This window comes from Artibeus jamaicensis, unplaced genomic scaffold (assembly GCF_021234435.1).
Source record: "Artibeus jamaicensis isolate MK-2021 breed Jamaican fruit bat unplaced genomic scaffold, CSHL_Jam_final contig_426, whole genome shotgun sequence".
NCBI lineage: Eukaryota > Metazoa > Chordata > Mammalia > Chiroptera > Phyllostomidae > Artibeus > Artibeus jamaicensis.
Window position 1 is genome coordinate 10,238,550 of NW_026521826.1, and position 18,771 is coordinate 10,257,320.

General features: G+C 40.1%; 1 protein-coding gene across 3 annotated transcripts in view; it reads left to right on the forward strand.

Annotated features, from left to right (window-relative positions):
- Positions 1-6,174: 6,174 nt before the first annotated feature.
- Positions 6,175-18,771, forward strand: part of IL2RA (interleukin 2 receptor subunit alpha) — a 57,661-nt gene continuing 45,064 nt past the window's right edge. For all 3 annotated transcript variants that reach the window (XM_037143546.2, XM_037143547.2, XM_037143548.2), the window contains exon 1: positions 6,175-6,466. In XM_037143546.2, the coding sequence (XP_036999441.2) occupies positions 6,403-6,466 (64 nt within the window). In that variant the 5' untranslated portion in view covers positions 6,175-6,402. The remainder of the gene's footprint in view (positions 6,467-18,771) is intronic.

Genomic DNA, 18,771 nt, shown 5'->3' on the forward strand with positions numbered 1-18,771 from the left:
AGGGAGAAACCTTCAATAACAACATGTGAAACAATTGAATCATTTAGTTAGATTTTTTGTTCAAAGCAAAATGGCAGAGTCCCCATATTTTGAAAAGATAAGTTCTTTTTTGTTAGAAGCTCACAAAATGCTTCTTTTCCCCATTGATGATGAGTCAGACATAAGCTTTTCATTATTATGATATTCTTATGTGATTTGAGACTTGTCAAGACATTCCTAAACAAGCCTGCTGGTCCACAGTAAATCACTGATAATAGGAACATGAGATCCTTGATCTGCTCATTGAGACCGATTATATTAGTTAGGGTGAGCTAAGCTGTCATAACAAAAGATGCAATAATAGTGTGATTTAACTTTTTATTATTGACTGAATTTTGAGAGAGATGGAGCATCATTAATTCATTATTCCATTTATTTATGCATTCATTGGTTGATTCTTGTATGTGCCCTGATCGAGGATTGAACACACAATCTTGGCATATCAGGACAATGCTCTAACCAACTGAGCTACCTGGCTAGGGCTATGTGGTTTAACATACAAAAAATGTCATGGCTTTCTTACATAACAATTTGAGATACATGTTCTGGGTCACAGGCAGTGGTGCTCCAGACGTTCAAGAACCCAGGTGGTGGAACACAGTGCTGCCATTTTCAACACCCAGCTTTGGAGGTTACTCTGGTCACAACATTCCAGCCAGCAGGAAAAAAGAAATGCCAGGATTTCCAGTTACACAAATGACTCGGAAGTGCTACACATCACTCATGCTAATGTTTCTCAGTGAGAATTTCATTATGTAACCACACCTCAGTGAGGGAGGCTGAGGACTGTATTCTGTTCAGTTGCCTAAGAAGAAGGAAGAATGATTCTGGTGAACTTCTGGCACTCCCCATCATACTAACTGTCACGTTGATGATTTATTGGTCTCTGTCACATAACTTGAGTTTTAATTTTACCGTGTGTTTGTGGTATTATTCAGTTTAATAAACATCCAAGATTTTAATCACACAATCATGTTCACTTGGCTTTGTGAGTAAAAGACTTTTACATGGTTCTCCAATAGGGAGTGATGAAAGCAAGCAACAAGTCCTAACATTTCAAGGTAAAAATTTAAAAATCCAACCTGAAATTTCTTACACATGGAAAAGTGAGTTTCCCAAGGCAAATCAACTGGTAATTTTTTGGAGCAGTGAGCAGTTTCTATATTCTTCTGTTTCTCCCAACACATCAGTTCAGGGTAGGATGTAAAATTTGTCAAATGTAGCCTCTGATATAAGGCTCTAAGTTAGCAACACTACTCATAAAAGTCATCATTATTTGATTAAAAAGGTTCCCCAAATCATTATTTTATTTTAATAATTTGTGTATCATTTTAAGTAATAAAAGTGTAAAATAAGATATTTAATCTATTTTGCTAATATTTTATTATTTTGTTTGTAAGAAATGGATTTAGTTCTTCTAATTATGATGATAAGGGATTGAGGAGAGCTCTGTTATAAAGCAAAAAATATCAAGATTCAAATTTTGATTGTTTTATACAGTAAGAAATTAAACTTTGAGATAAATTTTTCCTGTCTACCTTAAGTACATATAATGAACTTGGGTTACTCAAATTTCTTTGATCCTCAAAATATTTATAAATAAATATCATTATCCCAGCAGTGGAATTGCTGGGTCAAAAGGCAGTTCCATTTTTAGTTTGCTGGGGAAATTTCACACTGTTTTCCACACTGGCTGCACCAGTGTACATTGCCACCAACAGTGCACTGGGGTTCCCTTTTCCCCACATTCTCTCCAGCACTGTGGTTTGTTGATTTGTTTATGATGGCCATTCTGACAGGTGTGAAGTTGTATGTCATTGTGGTTTTAATTTGCATCTCTCTGGTGGCTAGTGATGCTGAGCATCCTTTCATATGTCTCTGGGCCCTCTGTATGTCCTCCTTGGAGAAATGTCTGTTCAGATCCTTTGCCCATTTTTTTAATTGCTTGTCTTCCTGCAGTGGAGTTGTGTGAGTTCTTTACATATTTTGGAGATCAAACCCTTTTCTGAAGTATCATTGGCAAATATGTTTTCCTATATGGTTGGATCTTTTTTCATTTTGCTGATGGTTTCTTTAGCTGTGCAAAAGCTTTTCAATTTGATGAAGTCCCATTTGTTTATTCTTTCTTTTATATCCCTTACTCTAGTGGACATATCAGTAAAAATATTGCTGCATGGAATATCTGAGATTTCCTGCCTATGTTCTCCTCTAGGACTTTTATGGTGTTATGACTTACATTTAAGTCTTTTACCCACTTTGGGTTTAACTGCTGGGATTATACCCTAAGAATCCTGAAACACCAATTTAAAATAACCTATGTACCCCAGTGTGCATAGCAGTGCAATTTACAATAGCCAAGTGCTGGAAGCAGCCTAAAAGTGCCCATCAGTAAATAAGTGAATCAAAAAACTGTGCTACATTTACACAATGAAATTCTATGCAGCAGCAAGTAAGGAGCTCCTACCCTTCATGACAGCATGGATGGAACTGGAGAGCATTATGCTGAGTGAAATAAGCCAGGTGGTGAAAGAGAAATACCATATGATATCACCTATATGTAAAACCTAATCAACAAAACAAATAAGTGAGCAGAGTATAACCAGAGATATTGAAATGAAGAATAAACTGACAGTAATCTGAGGGGAGGGGGCAGGCTGATTATGGGGAAAGAAGGGGAAGGGGCAAGTCAAGGAACATGTATAAAGGACCCATGGGAATGGACAACAGGGTGGGGATTGACTGTGGGAGTGGGGCAGGGTGGGGCAGGGAAGAGCAAGTGGGAAAAAAGTGGTACAGCTGTAATTGAACAATAAAAAGAAGAAAAAAAGAAATATTAATTCTCAAGATGCTCTAGAGCTTTTAAAAAATATGAAGGGCCTGGATGGTGTGGCTCAGTGAATTGAGAACCAGACTGCAAAACAAAGTGTTGCTAATTTGATTCCCAGTCAGGGCACATGCTTGGATCGTGGGCCAGGTCCCCAGTAGGGGGCATGTGAGGGGCAACCATACACTGACGTTTCTCTCCCTCTCTCTTTCCCTTCTCCTCTCTCAAAAAATAAATAAATAAAACCTTTAAAAAATATGACACACATTAAATGCTTGTACATCATTATGGCTTTATTTGCTTCTTCATACATATGACCTCATTATTCAAAGTTGTCTGGATTTGACATTTTGGTTTCATTTTCCCTTTACTGCCTTACTCTTGAATAGTGGCCATAAGACTTCCTTTTCCCTTACCATTTCTGAACAATTCATTCCTAAAGTTTTCAGATGGAGCAAAGCAAGGGAGGCAACTACAATGTCCAGTGGAAAGTGACTTAGTAGCCTGGAGTTGGGGGGTGTCACAGCCCAAGGACGAAAGTGGTGTCTCCAAGGGGAGTCAGGCCCTAGCAGAGTAGAGCAGGTGTCCCCACAAAGAGCAGGCCAGTAGAGAAAGTCGAAACCTGAGAGGGTGTCCATAAAGATAGGCTGATACTCAAGGGCTATCTGAGCACAAGTCAGGTGGGAAGGGGGTTCACACATGGAGCTGGTGCCAAGGGGTGTCACAGCCAAGAAAGTGGAGGAGGTCATCTCCAAGGGCAATGGCCCAATATAAGCTTGTAGCACTTACACAGGGTCAGAAGGATATCCATGGGACCATGGGGGCTAACCAGGTAAGGAGTGTCAGAGCTTGATGAGGCTGAGGAGGCCATCCTCTCAGAGCCTGGGCATTGTCTCAGAATAGGGGTTCATAGCCTGAGCAGAGAGAACAGGATGTCCACATGGGGAAGGGATTGGTGGCAGAGATAAGAGACTGACAACATACACAGGAAGATCAAAAAGTAAATTGATTAGGGATAATGGAAGCCAAATTTCCCACAGTCATGGAAGGGAGTTACAAACACAAAAAAGGACAAAACTAGAGTTCAGTGCTGTGGTATTAAATGGGAATTGGGATGTTGGGATGTATCGGTGTGAACTCATGGCTTTCAATATGTGTAGATGGATATAGAAATAAATATAGATATAAAGGTGAGTGTGTATGTGTGTGTGCATACAGTCCCTAGCTCTGTCTGTGGCAAGAGCCTGGGAAGAGTGTCACCCCAATGCAATGAGCATAACTTGGTTTATAATGACTATTTTCCTCTAAAGGAACCAGGGAACTTTAGATAAGTGGCTGATTGAATAAATCAGGAATTCGACAGAGAAACCACAAGGTGAAACTGGAAAATCTTTTTATGCCTCCAAAGCAAGGAAGTATTCAAAAAATGATGGGACATGTCAAAAGGACACAGAAGCCAGCCTGAATAGATTTCCAATGGACAAACAGGAGATAATTTAGGCTTTAAAATAAATGACAGTAATAGATTATAACCCACTGAATAAAATAGAAAAGGGCATGAGTCCATACAGATATAAGTGAATGAATAAATTGAAAATTTGATATGAAAATTTGATTGAAAATGGGATATTAACATATTATCACAAAATATTTATTACAAAGAAGACAACAGTGGCTTTAAAGTGGGGGCACCTGGAAGACATTGCTTGAATCAAGTGATCAGAGTGAACATCATCAGTAATGAAATAAAAGGACGCCATAAGTACACAGTACCACTACTGTGTGATTCCTGACAAAGATGCAAAACCTGAATCTAATCACGAGGAAATAATAAAGAAACCCAAATGGTGGGATAGTCTACAAAATAACTTGCCTGTATTCCTCAAAAGTGCCAGGTCATGAAATCAAGAAAAGACAAAGGACCTGCTAAAGGCACACATGACAACGAAATGCAACAAGTGGTTCTAAACTGGATCCTTTTGCTGTAAAACACATTATTGAGACAAGTAGAGAAACCTGGGTCTGAGGATTAAATGGTAGTAATGCATCAATGTCATTTCCTGATTTTAATGGTTGTAATATTGGAGAATGTCCTTGTTCATAGAAAACACACACTGATATATTCAAGGGTGAGGAAACTTCATGTTGTCAATACTTGTAAAAGATTTAGGGGAGGAAAATTATTTGTAATATAATTCCAATTTTTCTGTAAGTTTGTTTCAAAATTATATGATGATTACTATAGTTAGCAAAAATCCCCAGCTTAGTGACAGGAATTGCTACATATTCCATACAATTGAAAATGTTTCTAGCAATAAGGTTAAGCCTGCTATGGAATTTTAAAAGATAATCTTGTCACATTTTGATAAGTATACTACTCAGAGAAAGAGATTGGTTTACTATTTTTCTCTGCAATGTTTTACTTCATTTTCAAAATCCCAACACTCTATTCAGAGCTAGATGTTTCTCTGAGGGGTCAGAGGTAGAAGAAATACATGCTGGAACCCTGAACTGCTGTGGAATGCCTGGATGGTCTTCCTTTTGTCAATACCTTTTTTCTTTCTAATATTTTTACATTGTATTTTACTATAACAAGATGAGTGTTAATGGACATGAATTTCCAGATAGCAAAACACAGTCAACCACTTTGTGAAAACCAGGAGATAGTTCTCTGAGAATTAAACTAGGAAGCAAGATTTAATTCACAGAAAGTCCAGAGTTTAAAACCAAAAAGAAAAACTAATCTGAAGGTAAAATATGAAATGACAACTCACATTTGGAAACACAGGACATCCTGGTAAAATGACTATGGATAGTACTAATTATAATCTTGGGAGATTCTCCATGAATTCTGAGTATGGGTCCATCTGCTGCTTCCTCTTCAAATACCTGAATATTGGAGACCTGTCCTGACACCAGGACTTTTAAAGGGATCGGTGGTCAGACAGTTTTAGGAAATTGCCATCTATGGCCAAGGATTTTCTTCGATGCTCTTGGCATGGCCATGCTCCACCATCTTGTGGGGCCCCTGCTAACTTCTCTTGGAGCTGCAAGTCTGGAGGAAGACTTCAGTTTCTTGGTGACGTCAATTTATGAACTACTAGGTGAGACCACTGCCAAGAAGTGCTTGCTCACCCTCCTTTAACAGGCAGGGGAATCTCCCTTTCCTGTTCTGGGCGAAACTGAAGAAGACTCATCAACAAAGTCCAATCCTTCTCACCAACTTCAACCCACACCTCCCAGCAACTGAACTTGAAAAACACTTGGTTAAAACCACTTCCTATCTGAGACTAGAGAAGATACTGCCAGACACGATTTCCTGGCTGAACAAATCAGCCTAACACTTATAAAGTGCAACTCCTGACTGTCATAGAGACTGGATGGGCCAGCAAGGATGACAACCTAATGGACTGATCCCTTTCTCTCTCATCTTCCCAGCACAATGCTAACAAGAGGCTGACAGGAAACCCAGAATTTTGCAGAGAAAGATCTGCTCTTCACTGTCGCTAAATAGGCAGTCTATCCCAGGTGCCAGGAAGATGGAGCGAAGCCTGCTGATGTGGAGGTTCTTCACATTCATCATGGTAACTGACTGCGTGATAGGTAAGGGGTCATGGGTGCCCTCAGGAGCATGGAAAGACTAATGGATGTTATATTTCCCCAACCACAGAATCCCAGAGGGCACTGAATAGAAGGGGCAGAAAAGGGGTTTGAATTCTGGGCTGTATTTCTTGTCCATGATCATCTGGGGCCCCATTCCATGCCTCAGTTACCCCTGATCTATACAAGATCTGGGAATGGTGGACTCTCCTGTGACTCAAAGTCTTTGACAGTTAATTCCGGGATGAATTGGGGGGCCTGATATTTTAAAAGAAAATTTTTAAAATTTCTCAATTGATTTATTTTCCTGCTGCACTCACCAGCTGTTAAAATAATACTAAAAGTCTGCTAGAAATAACTCTAAAACCATGTAAATGTGCCTGTGATGTCAGTAACTTGTATACAAATTATTGGGATAATTCAAGATCCCAGAATAGTTTGCATTCAAGGATATATACTTTGTTTTTTACTCAAATCATATCTAGGAAGCCCATTATAGGTGCAACTCTATGGAAATTTTGAAAATATAAGAATGCTCATTTTTAGAACACTACTTTTTCTTATATTCTTGTGTGTGTTTATGTGTGTACTATATGTGCATGCAATATTTTTACATAAGCAAATTTTGCATTTCATTCATCCTTCAAATGTGTTTTGTCAAAGTTGTTTTTTTTAAAGAAATAACCACCAACTTTTACCTCAAACCACTCTTCTTAATTGAGTGTGAATTTTCTAATGACTTCTTCTTTCACTTACCTAGAAAGAAAGATAAGGTAGCAAAGTCTATAATTTCATATCCTTGTTTTCTAGATATACGAGGGTGGGTGAAAGTAGGCTTACAGTTGTTTGTATGGAAAATAATATAATAATTAATAAATAATAATACAAGAATAAACTCTGTGTTTCACATACAACTACAAACCTACTTTTTCCCCACCCCTATATAATAATTCAAACTGTCCACAGAATGATGTGTCAAGAAGTGAAACACGAGTATGCATATAGAGTCCTTTTCCTTGTTTTGGGGAAGTGGCACAGTTATGTTGGGCTGTGAACTAACCCAGGTGTAAGTACTTCTTCACCTTGGAGATAAAGTGGGCATGATTTTAGGAATGCTTCTGATGTAATTTCTGTCTTATCAGGGTCTTTGCAAAGTGGGAGTTCAGCCCAAGCCAGAACAGGGAAGTCTTTACAATTATTCATGCCCTATTCCTGGGAAACACATTTCAAATAAGCTCCTGTTATAGCTAGCAAGTTATAACTTATTTGAGGATATGAATGTTCTTGGTGGAAGCGGGGCAATTGGAAGTATTATGAGGACTCTTTCATTCACTCGGTCCTCCAAAAAATTTATTCAATACTTCTTATTACCCTTTTCAGCACTATAGGAAATATAAAAATAAACAAGACACGCTCTATCCTTAAGAGATTTGTCACCTAGTGAAAGGGAGAAAGGCATAGACATAATAACAGTAATACAGTAATAAAGTCAGAATATGAAGATCTATGGGAGCAGGAAGCTATCAGAGGAGGTTTCACAAAGATGGCATGCAAAAAGAGCCCTGCTGGACTAGTAAATTCCCATAAGTGGAGATTCCAGGCAGAGAGGACCCTGTGAGCAAAGACAGCAGAACATTGGGAAAGTGCGTGGTCTGCTGTGGCCCTGAGCATGGGACAATAAGTTGAGGATATTGGGACTTAAGACTGGAAAGGTAGGATGGGGTCAAATGAATGATCCAAGGCCTTGGATAACAAGTTAAAAAAATTTAACTTCATTTGGTAGTCAATAAAAGACCACTAGAATGTAAAAATTATCATTTATAGCATACCTTCTATGTGCCAGATATATGCCTTATTTTAATCTTCATAATGACTTTGCAGTGTAGGCATCACAAATCCACTAGATGAAGAACACAAAACTCAGAAGTCACACAGGCAGTGACAGAGTTGAGGCTCAAACCCAGGTCTCTCTTGCTTGTGCTCTTTCTGTTCTGTTCACTCCAGACAGGGTCAGAGCTCTATGGAAAGGACTCTAGCAAAGAGTGGAAGGACATTAGGTGCACAAAGGCAGTTCATGAGGCTCTTGAAATAGTTCAATCCAGAGGCAAGTGAGAACTTGGTGGTTAAAGAGAGTGAAATGGGTTGGGTAAAAAATAATCTCATCTCAGACTTTATTCTCCAAGAACTCAGTCATAAACAAGTCTTTATTCCTCAGGGGAAAGGTTTCCAACAAAATCAAACAGACTGTCAACGACACAATTTCTAGCTGATTCATAAGGCAGGTTTTTCATTCTGAAAGTTTCCAAAGCCACCATTTACAATGGTGATGGGTTATAGGGGATGTATTAATAGACTGGGGTGTTTTTAGTCTCTATATTACTGGGTCCTGGGATGTGGTTAAAAGAGAATTCTCCTGATATTACCAACAGAGCAGATTATTGAAGGCATTGTTCTCAGAATGGTGGAAATTCTGAGAGTTTATCTATGCCTTGATCACCTTTCTTTCATTCTAGGAATTCTGTGATCAAATCTTTATCCCTTAGACTCAAAAATAAAAAACAAACAAAAAAAAGATGTGGAAACACGTTAAGATGATATTTCTAATTATCCCTTCTTATAAAGACTACTGCCCACACTGGAATTTCCGATCTTCACATTTGTCATTAAAACACAAAATGTTTAACTCTTCACAGTTAATCATTCAATTTCTCTAGATCCTAAAATGCTATTACTACTGTTATTTTACTCACCTTCAAGATATACCTTGGTGCTCTGGCCTTGGTTGGAGCATTGTCCCATACACCAAAATGTTGTGGGTTCAATCCCCAGTAAGGTACATACCTAGGTTGTGCTTTTCATCCCCAGTCAATCATGTAGGGAGGCAACTGATCAATGTTTCTCTCTTATATCGATGCCTCCCTCTCTCTTTCTTTTTCTCTCTCTATAAAACCATTAAGCATATACTTGGGTGAAGATTTTTTTAAAGATATACTTTGGTGGGCCCTGGTGGGGCAGCTCAGTTGGTTAGAGTGTCTTCCTGATATGCAAAGGCTGTGTGTTTGATCCCTGGTCAGAGGACAAAGAATAATCAGCCAACAAATGCATAAATTAGTGGAACAACAAATCCATCCCTCCCTCACTTCTCCCATCCCTCTCTCAAATCGCTAAATAAAAAAGACCCCCCAAAAAGATACATCTTAGTGAGAAAGGGCTTTGGTAAGCATAGAGAGTGCCTCATAAAACAGTTGCTACTTTCTTTAAAATAGTGCCTTAAACAGACAGTGCTGTATATCAGCTGTACCTATGGTCCCTTTTAGATTTGAGAAAACTGAGGCATAAAAGAGTTGACTTTGCTAACAGACAGAGATGCTAGTAAAGAACTGTGGATGAACTCTACAACCCCACCATATGACCCCACTCTTCTCAAACAGAAGTATTCTTAAACTTTTTAAGCTAAATCCTTGGGTATTCTGGATAGTTCTGTGTAATTCTTGTGGAAGTCATTCTTATAATAGCCAGAGTCACCTTCAAGTCAGGCTATCTCCTAACGCAGCATCCAATCAAGTTAATTTCCCTCTTGCTCTCATTGCTCAATGATCAGTAGAGACCTTAAAAATAGACAGAGTTCCTTTAGGCAGTGAGACATGTCACCTGAGGTCAGTGGAGAGAAGAATTAGAGGGAAATTGAACTTTGCAGGGAGCTGATAGAAGGCCCAAGCACTCTTTACAAGCATTGTTGGAGAACTAAAGAAAAGACATGTGAAAGATGTGATATTTTTTACAAATTTCTATACCTCCCAGGTCTTCAGCTTCTCTCTGTACAATAAGAATGTTGACAGATGATTTTGAGGCCCCCTTCCAGTCTATGTCAGGAATTCTGAAACAGGAAAAAGAAATAAGCTCAGCTTAAAAGGCATTTTCAAGCTGGGGTACTTGTGGATGAAAAAGTTTCCAAACTTAAGACGTTCAAAACAAGGTCCGAGTTAAGAGACCTTTGAGTGTGAAAGTACCCAAACTGACATCTCGCTGTGGGTTATTTCCAGCTCTCTCCACTGCACTCAAGCATGACCCAGTACTTCCGTAATTGTCACAGCTGTTCGTGTCAAGGCAAAGACACCACTAATGTTGGTGAGGCCTTCTGCTGATTCTTGTTTAAGGAATTTTTGCCTGAAAACATTTCCTTATTTCTCACAGGAGAGGTCTTACATGAGTGGGAACCTGCTTCTCTTCTCTTTATCCTAGGCCATTCCCTGTGAGAAAAGGAAAGAGTATCTTAATTCAACTGATTGCTTCAAAAATTTATAAGCCCTTCACCCATGAAAATGTTCAAATAGGGGCTGACTGGCCACTGCTGAGGGATGCCATGGAGGGTGCATATGCTGGTCAGGAAGGTGGACAGGGTGGCGCCCTGGGCTCCCTCCCACTTATCTATTGTGGTTCTCTTCTCCTGCCTTCCAACCACTATTTTTCACTTCTCCTAGAAAATGAAACTCGGGATATGTGATTTTCATACTTTTCAAATCCAAAAGCATCCAGATCACATAGAAGTGTGGATTCTTGGTTTTAACCCACTGACTGCTCCCTACCCTAAACTTTGGGCAGCAGTGACAAATACAAAAGGGAGAAGAGTTTGAGTGGGAAGGTGATTGAGGCTGGGTGAGGGGAAGCCACTGGAGAGGTAAAATTTGAATCATGGGTTTATCTATACAGGGTGGGCACAAAAGTAGGTTTACAGTTTTTCCTATGGACAGCAACACAATAATTAATAAGTAGTATAGTTTAATGGAGGTATAGTAAATAATTAATACAAGAATAAGTCCCGTTTCACGTACTCACAATGGTAAACTTAACTTTTGCCCAACCCTGCATCTGGTGAACTTCCAAAACCCAAACACTCAGAGTGAAGAGCTCCTCCACTCCTGTCCTCTCCACAAAAGCATGGGCTCTCTTTCTCTGGAAGCAAAAGGACCTTAGCAGATCCTACATGAAAATTTGTCAAAAATGAGAAGAGATGTCCCAAACAAAGCAGAAAGCTGAAGTGGTGGGCTCTGATCCCTTTGGATGTCAAATCTAGGATTCCTTCCATCTGGACTGACAATGTGTAGCCACCTTGGCATCAGTCTATGGCCCAACAGGGCACCTTCTGTTACTGGGGATCTCTACACTTCCTGAGACTCTTTCTTCTGTTCAATTCTATGTTTATAGGGAGAGATTGGAGAGCCTAAAGAGCTTCCTCACATCCTTCCTTCCTCTTTGATTATTTCTGCAGGAAGTTTTGGTTTGGTAAAGTCAGCTGCTGCCCCAGGGGGCATCAATGGGGCCAAAAGGAAAACAAGAAAGCCCTGAGAACCTCACTACACAAAGATGAACCTCATCTACGGCTCCTATATCCACAGTCTGAATTTCTCAACAGGAAAAACAGTGTAATAGCAACAATTCATCTAGCTTTTGGTTCTTAATCTTTTTTTGAGTGGTAAACCCTTGAGAAAATTTGATGAGCTCTATTAACTGTTTCCTTAGAAAAAATGTGCATATGCATCCAACTTTGAATATAATTCTTGGGTTTAAAGCCTCTTTGTAAACCATAGTTCCCAGGTAAGATCTCTAATTCCATTATTTGATATCTTAAGACTCATTGTCATGAGCAGAGAGAATGAGATACAGGAAGTTACTCTCCCTGGTAAGAGAACTCTAAATGGCAAGGGCCACCTAAGAGGCTTGGTGCCTAGAGAAGAGAGAAGTAAAGGGTACCACAGATAAACCAATGACCCAGGCAAGCAAGAAAGTGACAAAGCCAGGACTAGAATCTAGACTTCTTAAATTCCAGTCTAATGTTCCCTGCATTTCTTTACATAGACTCTCAAAGTCATGCACCTATTCATTCGTTCACACATCAGGATTATTGAGATGACAAAGATGACAGTCCTTGCCCTCAAATTGCTTTTGGCTTAATAACAGGGGTGAAACATCTGCTGAGCAATTCTTGTCCTGAAGACTGACAAGGAAAGCCAACAGCGTTTGCCAATGAGTCAACAACCCATCTCTGAATCCCCCCAACAGACTTTCAAATAAGTCACCCATTTAGGGGAAAAGAGTAATATAACTGTCTCTAGGGATTTTAGGTATTTTCCACTCTAAGATTACTCAGATAGTTTTTGGCTATTTTGACTTGTTTTAAGGTTACTCTGGGATTTGATGCCATCAATCAAATGGGAACACAAGTCCCACAGGGACAAGTATTTAGAGTGGTGGTTCCCAGCACTGACTGCACATTGTGCGCACCTGGGATGCTTTAACAAATGATGTCTACCCCCTACCCAAGAATAAGTAAGACCCATTAGTTCAGATTCTCTGGGGTTGCAAATTGGACACAACAGTAATTTTTAAAAAGTCACTCAATGATTCAACATGCAGTTAAGATTGAAATCCACAAAATAATGATCCCAGTTTAATATGACTCCATGGTTTCCTTTCTGTTCACCAAGAATGAGTGCTCTAGTGAAGTACTTTCCAAAATTTAATGTATTTACAAATCGCCTGTGGATATTGTTATGAAGCAGAATCTGATTCAGGATGTCTGGGTGAGGTGCTGAGACTCTGGTTCAGACAGGCTCCTACATGAGGCCCATGTTGTTGGTGCATGGACCTCGTTCTGAGTAGCAAGGCATCATCTGAGAGAAGAAATATGAGTTGTGTCTACCCACTCAGAACTTGCAGCTAAAATGGGCAAACCTATCTGAGAAAGATTTAAGATCAAATTTTGCATAGTAGTATGTGGCAAAAAATCGACGCATGCAATGATAATCATATTAGGTGAATAATATGCTTCCTGGAGTGTTAGGAAAGGCTTCTCACATGAAATGGTCCTAGGACTTATTGGCTCTGAATTTGTGCTTGTGAATATCAGGAGATGGGTTGGAGGATGGTGTTATCTAATGATTTTGCTCAAGTTGTATACATGGGACATGCTCTGTAGGTAATAAACTGAAAACTGAGGAGTTTATCAGGGCAATGAAATAAATGATTCATACGTCACACACATATACATACATATACATTTTACATATATGTATATTCACATAGACTTCACACACATATATACATATATGAGCATCTGTGCATGTGTGTGTGTGCTGAGCAAAGTGAGGCTCAAATGGCTAGTGATTAAAAAAAATACTTTTTCTCATACAAAAAGTTTTTGAGTGCTCCTCATCTCACTTTAATTCTCTAGTGTCTGTACATGTCACTGGGACCTGGTAAACTTCATTCACACAATAGATCACTGGATCATCATCACCGGAGCCACAGGACACCTCTGGGTAACGATCAGGAAGGCCAGGAGCTTATTTCCCCACATCCAAATTTTGCCCCTGCCCCAGCCCCAGCTGACCACATTCCAGTGCCTAGAGTCTCAGGGACCCATTCTGACAGCTCCACCTACACTCCCCACCACTCAGTTCATGGGGCATAAGTCAGGGTCACCATGCTGGGACGAAGGCAAAGGGAAGGAGTAAGCTGCTGTCAGAAGCCTGTGCCTCTGGCAGGCCCACCCGCAGTGGAAGGAGAGGGTAAGATCAGTCAGACACAATTCTGTGGCTGCTCTCTCCCTTTCCAAGATGTCCCCACACCCCTCATTCCAGATAGAGTGAAAGAACAGGCTGGTGTCAGACTAGGAGAAGTTGAGTATTTTTTCCTCAAAAAAAAAAAAAAAGAAAAGAAAAAACATTGTGTTTCTAAAAGTAAAAGGGAAGTTCTAAGTAGGCAATTGGTTTCTTTACCCTAAAGAGCATGGAAAATTGACTAGTTTCCAGTAGGCACTGATCGCCTCTAGTAACAGAGAAAGATGAGCCAATGAGTGAGGTGTGAACAGGAAAACAGATGGCTGGTTTAGGCAGACTGAGCATGAATACTGAGACCAACACCAATTTTCCTTTCAGGCTCATTTGCTTTCAACTTGTTCCAAGAAACATTTTGAACTGTAATGATAATAACATTCATATTCTTTAGGCTGTCTTTCAAATATTGTGTGAAAATGGAGCATTCCTTTAGTTAATCCTTATTATCCCCACTTTATACCTGGCTGCCTGAGGCTCATAGAGGTTAAATAAGTGGCCCAATATCACACAACTAGGCTCTTAGCCAGGTAATCTCATTCCAGACACTGTGTTCTTTGCTATACTTCTAAACTGCTTCTAAAAGTCAAAGATATATGTGTTCTATTGACAAAGTTTATTTTCTCTGTGGGGTATGTCCCACAGCTCCTGTGGCTTTGCATAAATTAATGTGCCTGAGACTAGAGAAGCCAACTCGTGATGCCATGGACATGTCCCCCTAATGTACTAGAGGAACTGATCTCTTAGCGTCCATCAGATCCTTGGAGTATGAAATTCTCTGAATCTTGCCATTCCACTTCAGTGCTCGTTCTACCCCCAAAAGAGCAGCTTGCGATGTCTTTTTCGTATTTCACTGTGCTTCAAAGAAACTTCAGTCGGGCCAAGTCTGCCCCAGCCGCCCACAAAACAGAGGAAATTCTGAGCACCTCCGGGCATGATTCAACCACACCATGTTCAGGAATTGCCATCTCTGCCCACGGAATCACCCACTCTTTTCTGTTTGGGACAGAAATAGATACCTCCTTCAGCAACCTCACCACTTTCTGTATTCTCAGCAATAAAAAAACAAAGGCAAGGACAGGTGGGTGCCTCTAAGGCAACACGGTGGGAGTTTTCTCTGCTGTGAAGGTTTTCAGAATAAAAATGTTCTTGCCAAGACAGAGTCAACACACAGGATGGGCGGGACAGGTGGAAGAGGGAAGCCATAGGGTGACTGGGGACAATCTTGCCTGTGGTCATTTGTTCTTTCCTTCCTTCTGTGAGTAAGTAAATATGTACTGAGCCACTACGATGTGCTAGATAAAGCATAAGAGGTGAATGTAACCTAAACCTTGGTCTCCAGGAGCTCACCAGACAGCAGGGAAGAAATACATTACACAGATAATTGTAGCACAAGATCTAAGGTACAAGTGTGAAGAAAGAGTGATGGAACACACAGATGTTCATTCTTACTGCAAGTCCCCAAAACTGAAGTCAATAACAGCCTCGTGTTTACACTATCATTTGGGACAAAATGAGGCTGAGAGCACTGTCATTATTAATAACTAAAATTATTAAAATCAATTACCACTGATTTTGAATTTGCAATAGTTAATGGAGAGGATGTACAGAAGCCTTCTTTTGCTCAAGAAATTCCTTTACAAGAAAATGAGAACATTTCAGGTGGGGGTATCTATAGTCCTTTAAGATCAAACTGCTTGATTTCTCCCAAAGCCTCTAAGTCAGGCGTGTCAAACTCATTTTCCTGGGGGGGCGGGGCACATTGGCCTCATGGTTGCCTTCCCGAACGTAATTTTTGGATTGTATACATGCAACTACTCCTTAATTAGGGGGAAGGGGCTTGGCGTTGCCGCAGGGTGATACAAGGTCCCCGCTGGATAAAACAAGGTGGAGGGCCGGATTTGGCCTGCGGGCCTCGTGTTTGCCACTTGTGTTCTAAGTGGTTTGGAAGACCTGTTTACAGATGGTGCTGACTAACCACTCCCTCCCCAGCTGTGTGTGAACCATTCCCCTGTGCTAAACATCAGGAAGGACTTTCCTCTCCAAGGAACTCAATCAGTTTGATTTTATTATTAGGTACTTAAAAGAAAAGCAACAGTGTTTCTTCAAAAAGTTTTGTTCTTTTTATTTCATGAAATGAGCCCTTTGGAGCAAAGTGGCCCATTTCCTCCTCAAAATATCAGTTATTATGATACCAAGAAAAGGGCAAAGGAATCATTTCTAAGAGTTTTGCTTGAAGTCCCCAAAACATAAGCTGACGTCAGCTTCTTCCTGTCTCAGAGCTCTGTGAGTTTCCCGGGAGTTTTGGGGTGGGTAATGACTTTACGCAAGGTTGTGCATTTGACATCTTTCCTGGCTGCGGCCAGGGGTGTCTCAGCTTCCCCTGCTGATGTGAGCAGGCAGAGCCTTCCAACCCAGCTGAACCCTGTGTAGTATCTGTTTCCGGCCCCTCTGGTAGTGACACCTCTGTTCACCACCTAATTTAGAACAAAAGAATTTTGTAAAAAGAAAACTTACTTTAAGTGGAAAGCAAAACAAGAAACTACCAAAAAAAACCCCACCAAAACCCATTTTAAAGTAAAAGGGCAGTTTCCTCAGACATCCCGCTAACACCCAAGAGAACACAGTGACCGCAAATGGTTAGCATTTCAGCTCTCGGTATTTAATCATTTTGTCATTTATTTCACTTTTGGCTTTCACTGTATTCACTCATGGGGCCATAAATCTCAGTTTCCTTCTCTCAGGGGTTCTTTTTTTCAATTAAAAATGTTTTTTATTATGCTGGTACAGTTGTCCCATTTTTCCTCTTTGCCCCCCTCCTCTCAGCAACCCCTTTCTCTCTACTAATCCCTGCCTCTTAGCTCATGTCCACGCTGCATGCATGTAAGTTCTTTGGCTTCTCCCTTTCCTCTACTATTCTTAACATCTCCCTGTCTATTTTGTTCCCACCAATTACACTTCTTATTCTTTGCACCATTTCTCCCTTTCTCCTTCTTCCTCCTTCCAGCTGATAACCCTCCAAATGATCCCCATAACTATGATTCTGTTACTGTCCTGGTTGTTTGCTTAGTTTTTGTTTTTGTTTTTTTTTAGGTTCAGTTGTTAATAGTGGTGAGTTTGTTGTCATTTTAGTGCTCATAGTTTTAATCTTTTTCTTAAATAAGTCCCTTTTACATCTTATTTAATAATGGCTTGGTGATAATGAATTCCTTTAGCTTTACCTTGTCTGGGAAGCAGTTTATCTGCCCTTCCATTCTAAACTATAGGTTTGCTGGATAGAATAATTTTGGATACAGGTCCTTGCTTTTCATCGCTTTGAATACTTCTTTCCAGTCCTTTCTTGCCTGCAAGAAATGAGCTGACAGTCTTATGGGAACTCCTTTGTAAATAACTCTCTGCTTTTCTCTTGCTGCTTCTAAGGTTCTCTCTTTATCTTTAACCTTTGGCACTTTAAATATGATGTGTCTTGCTGTGGTCCTTTTTGGGTAAAACTTGATTTGGAGTCTCTGTGCTTCCTGGACTTGCATGTCTATTTCCTCCACTAAATTAGGAAAGTTTTCATTCATTCTTTTTTCAAATAGCTTTCAAATTTCTTACTCTTTCTCATTTCCTCTGGCACCACTATGATGTGAATGTTGGCTCTCTTGAAGTTGTCCCAGAGGCTAATTATACTACCCTCATTTTTTAAAATTTCCTTTACCTCTTCTTGTTCTGATTGGTTATTTTTTGCTTCCTTATGTTCCAAATAGTTGATTTGATTCTCAGCTTTATCCACTCCATTGTTGTTCCCCTATAAATTGTTCCTTATTTCAATTAGTGAAACCTTTATTTCCTACTGTATCTTTTTTATGTTACAGAGGTCCTCACTAAGTTCTTTGAGCATCCTTGTAATCAGTGTTTTGAATTATGGATTTGAGAGATTGCTTATCTCCATTTCATTTAGCTTTTTTTTCTGCAGTCTTGATCTATTCTTTCATCTGGGCCATGTTTATTTTCCCCCTCATTTTGGCAGACTCTCCCAGGGGTTCTTGAGCTTCATTTCTGTGGTCTGAGTTTGCCATAGGCTGGTGCAGAAGGACTTTGAGTCAGGGTGAGCCAGGATGCCTAAGCATCCTGACTTCCTCCTCCCAATGTGATAGTAATTTCAGCTCCAGAGACTTTTTGTGGGCCAGCCAGGCACTGAGCTGCATACTCTGCATCTACTGTCTCACCATAGATGTAGATTCTATTGCCTTACAATAGAATCCTCATAACAACCCTATGAGATGGGTACCATTAGTATCATTCCCATTTTCCAGATGAAAAAACTGAGGTTATGAGGCCCACAAAAGCAATGAAAGCAGGCTATCTGCTCCACTCTTGTACAAGGAAAGCAGCTGTCAGCAGGTATTGTTACTTCCCATGGCTTTTTATGCAAGCCTATCTATCTTTCATTTGAAGTTATTTCTTGATCCATCTCCAAATTAATCTATTCTGAAAGCAAATTTCATGATGACATTTCCCTGATCAAAGAGTTCAAATAATTTTCTGCTGTCTGTGGGACACATTCCCTCTGCCTGACATCTAATATTCTTACCTGGATGTCCACATGCCCTTTGCACAGTGAGTACCCCAGCTCCATGCACCCCATCCAGCAGCTCTTCTCCTTTTCTGTAGGCACAACTACTTCACCTGTGATTTCAAAGCTTGGCTGCT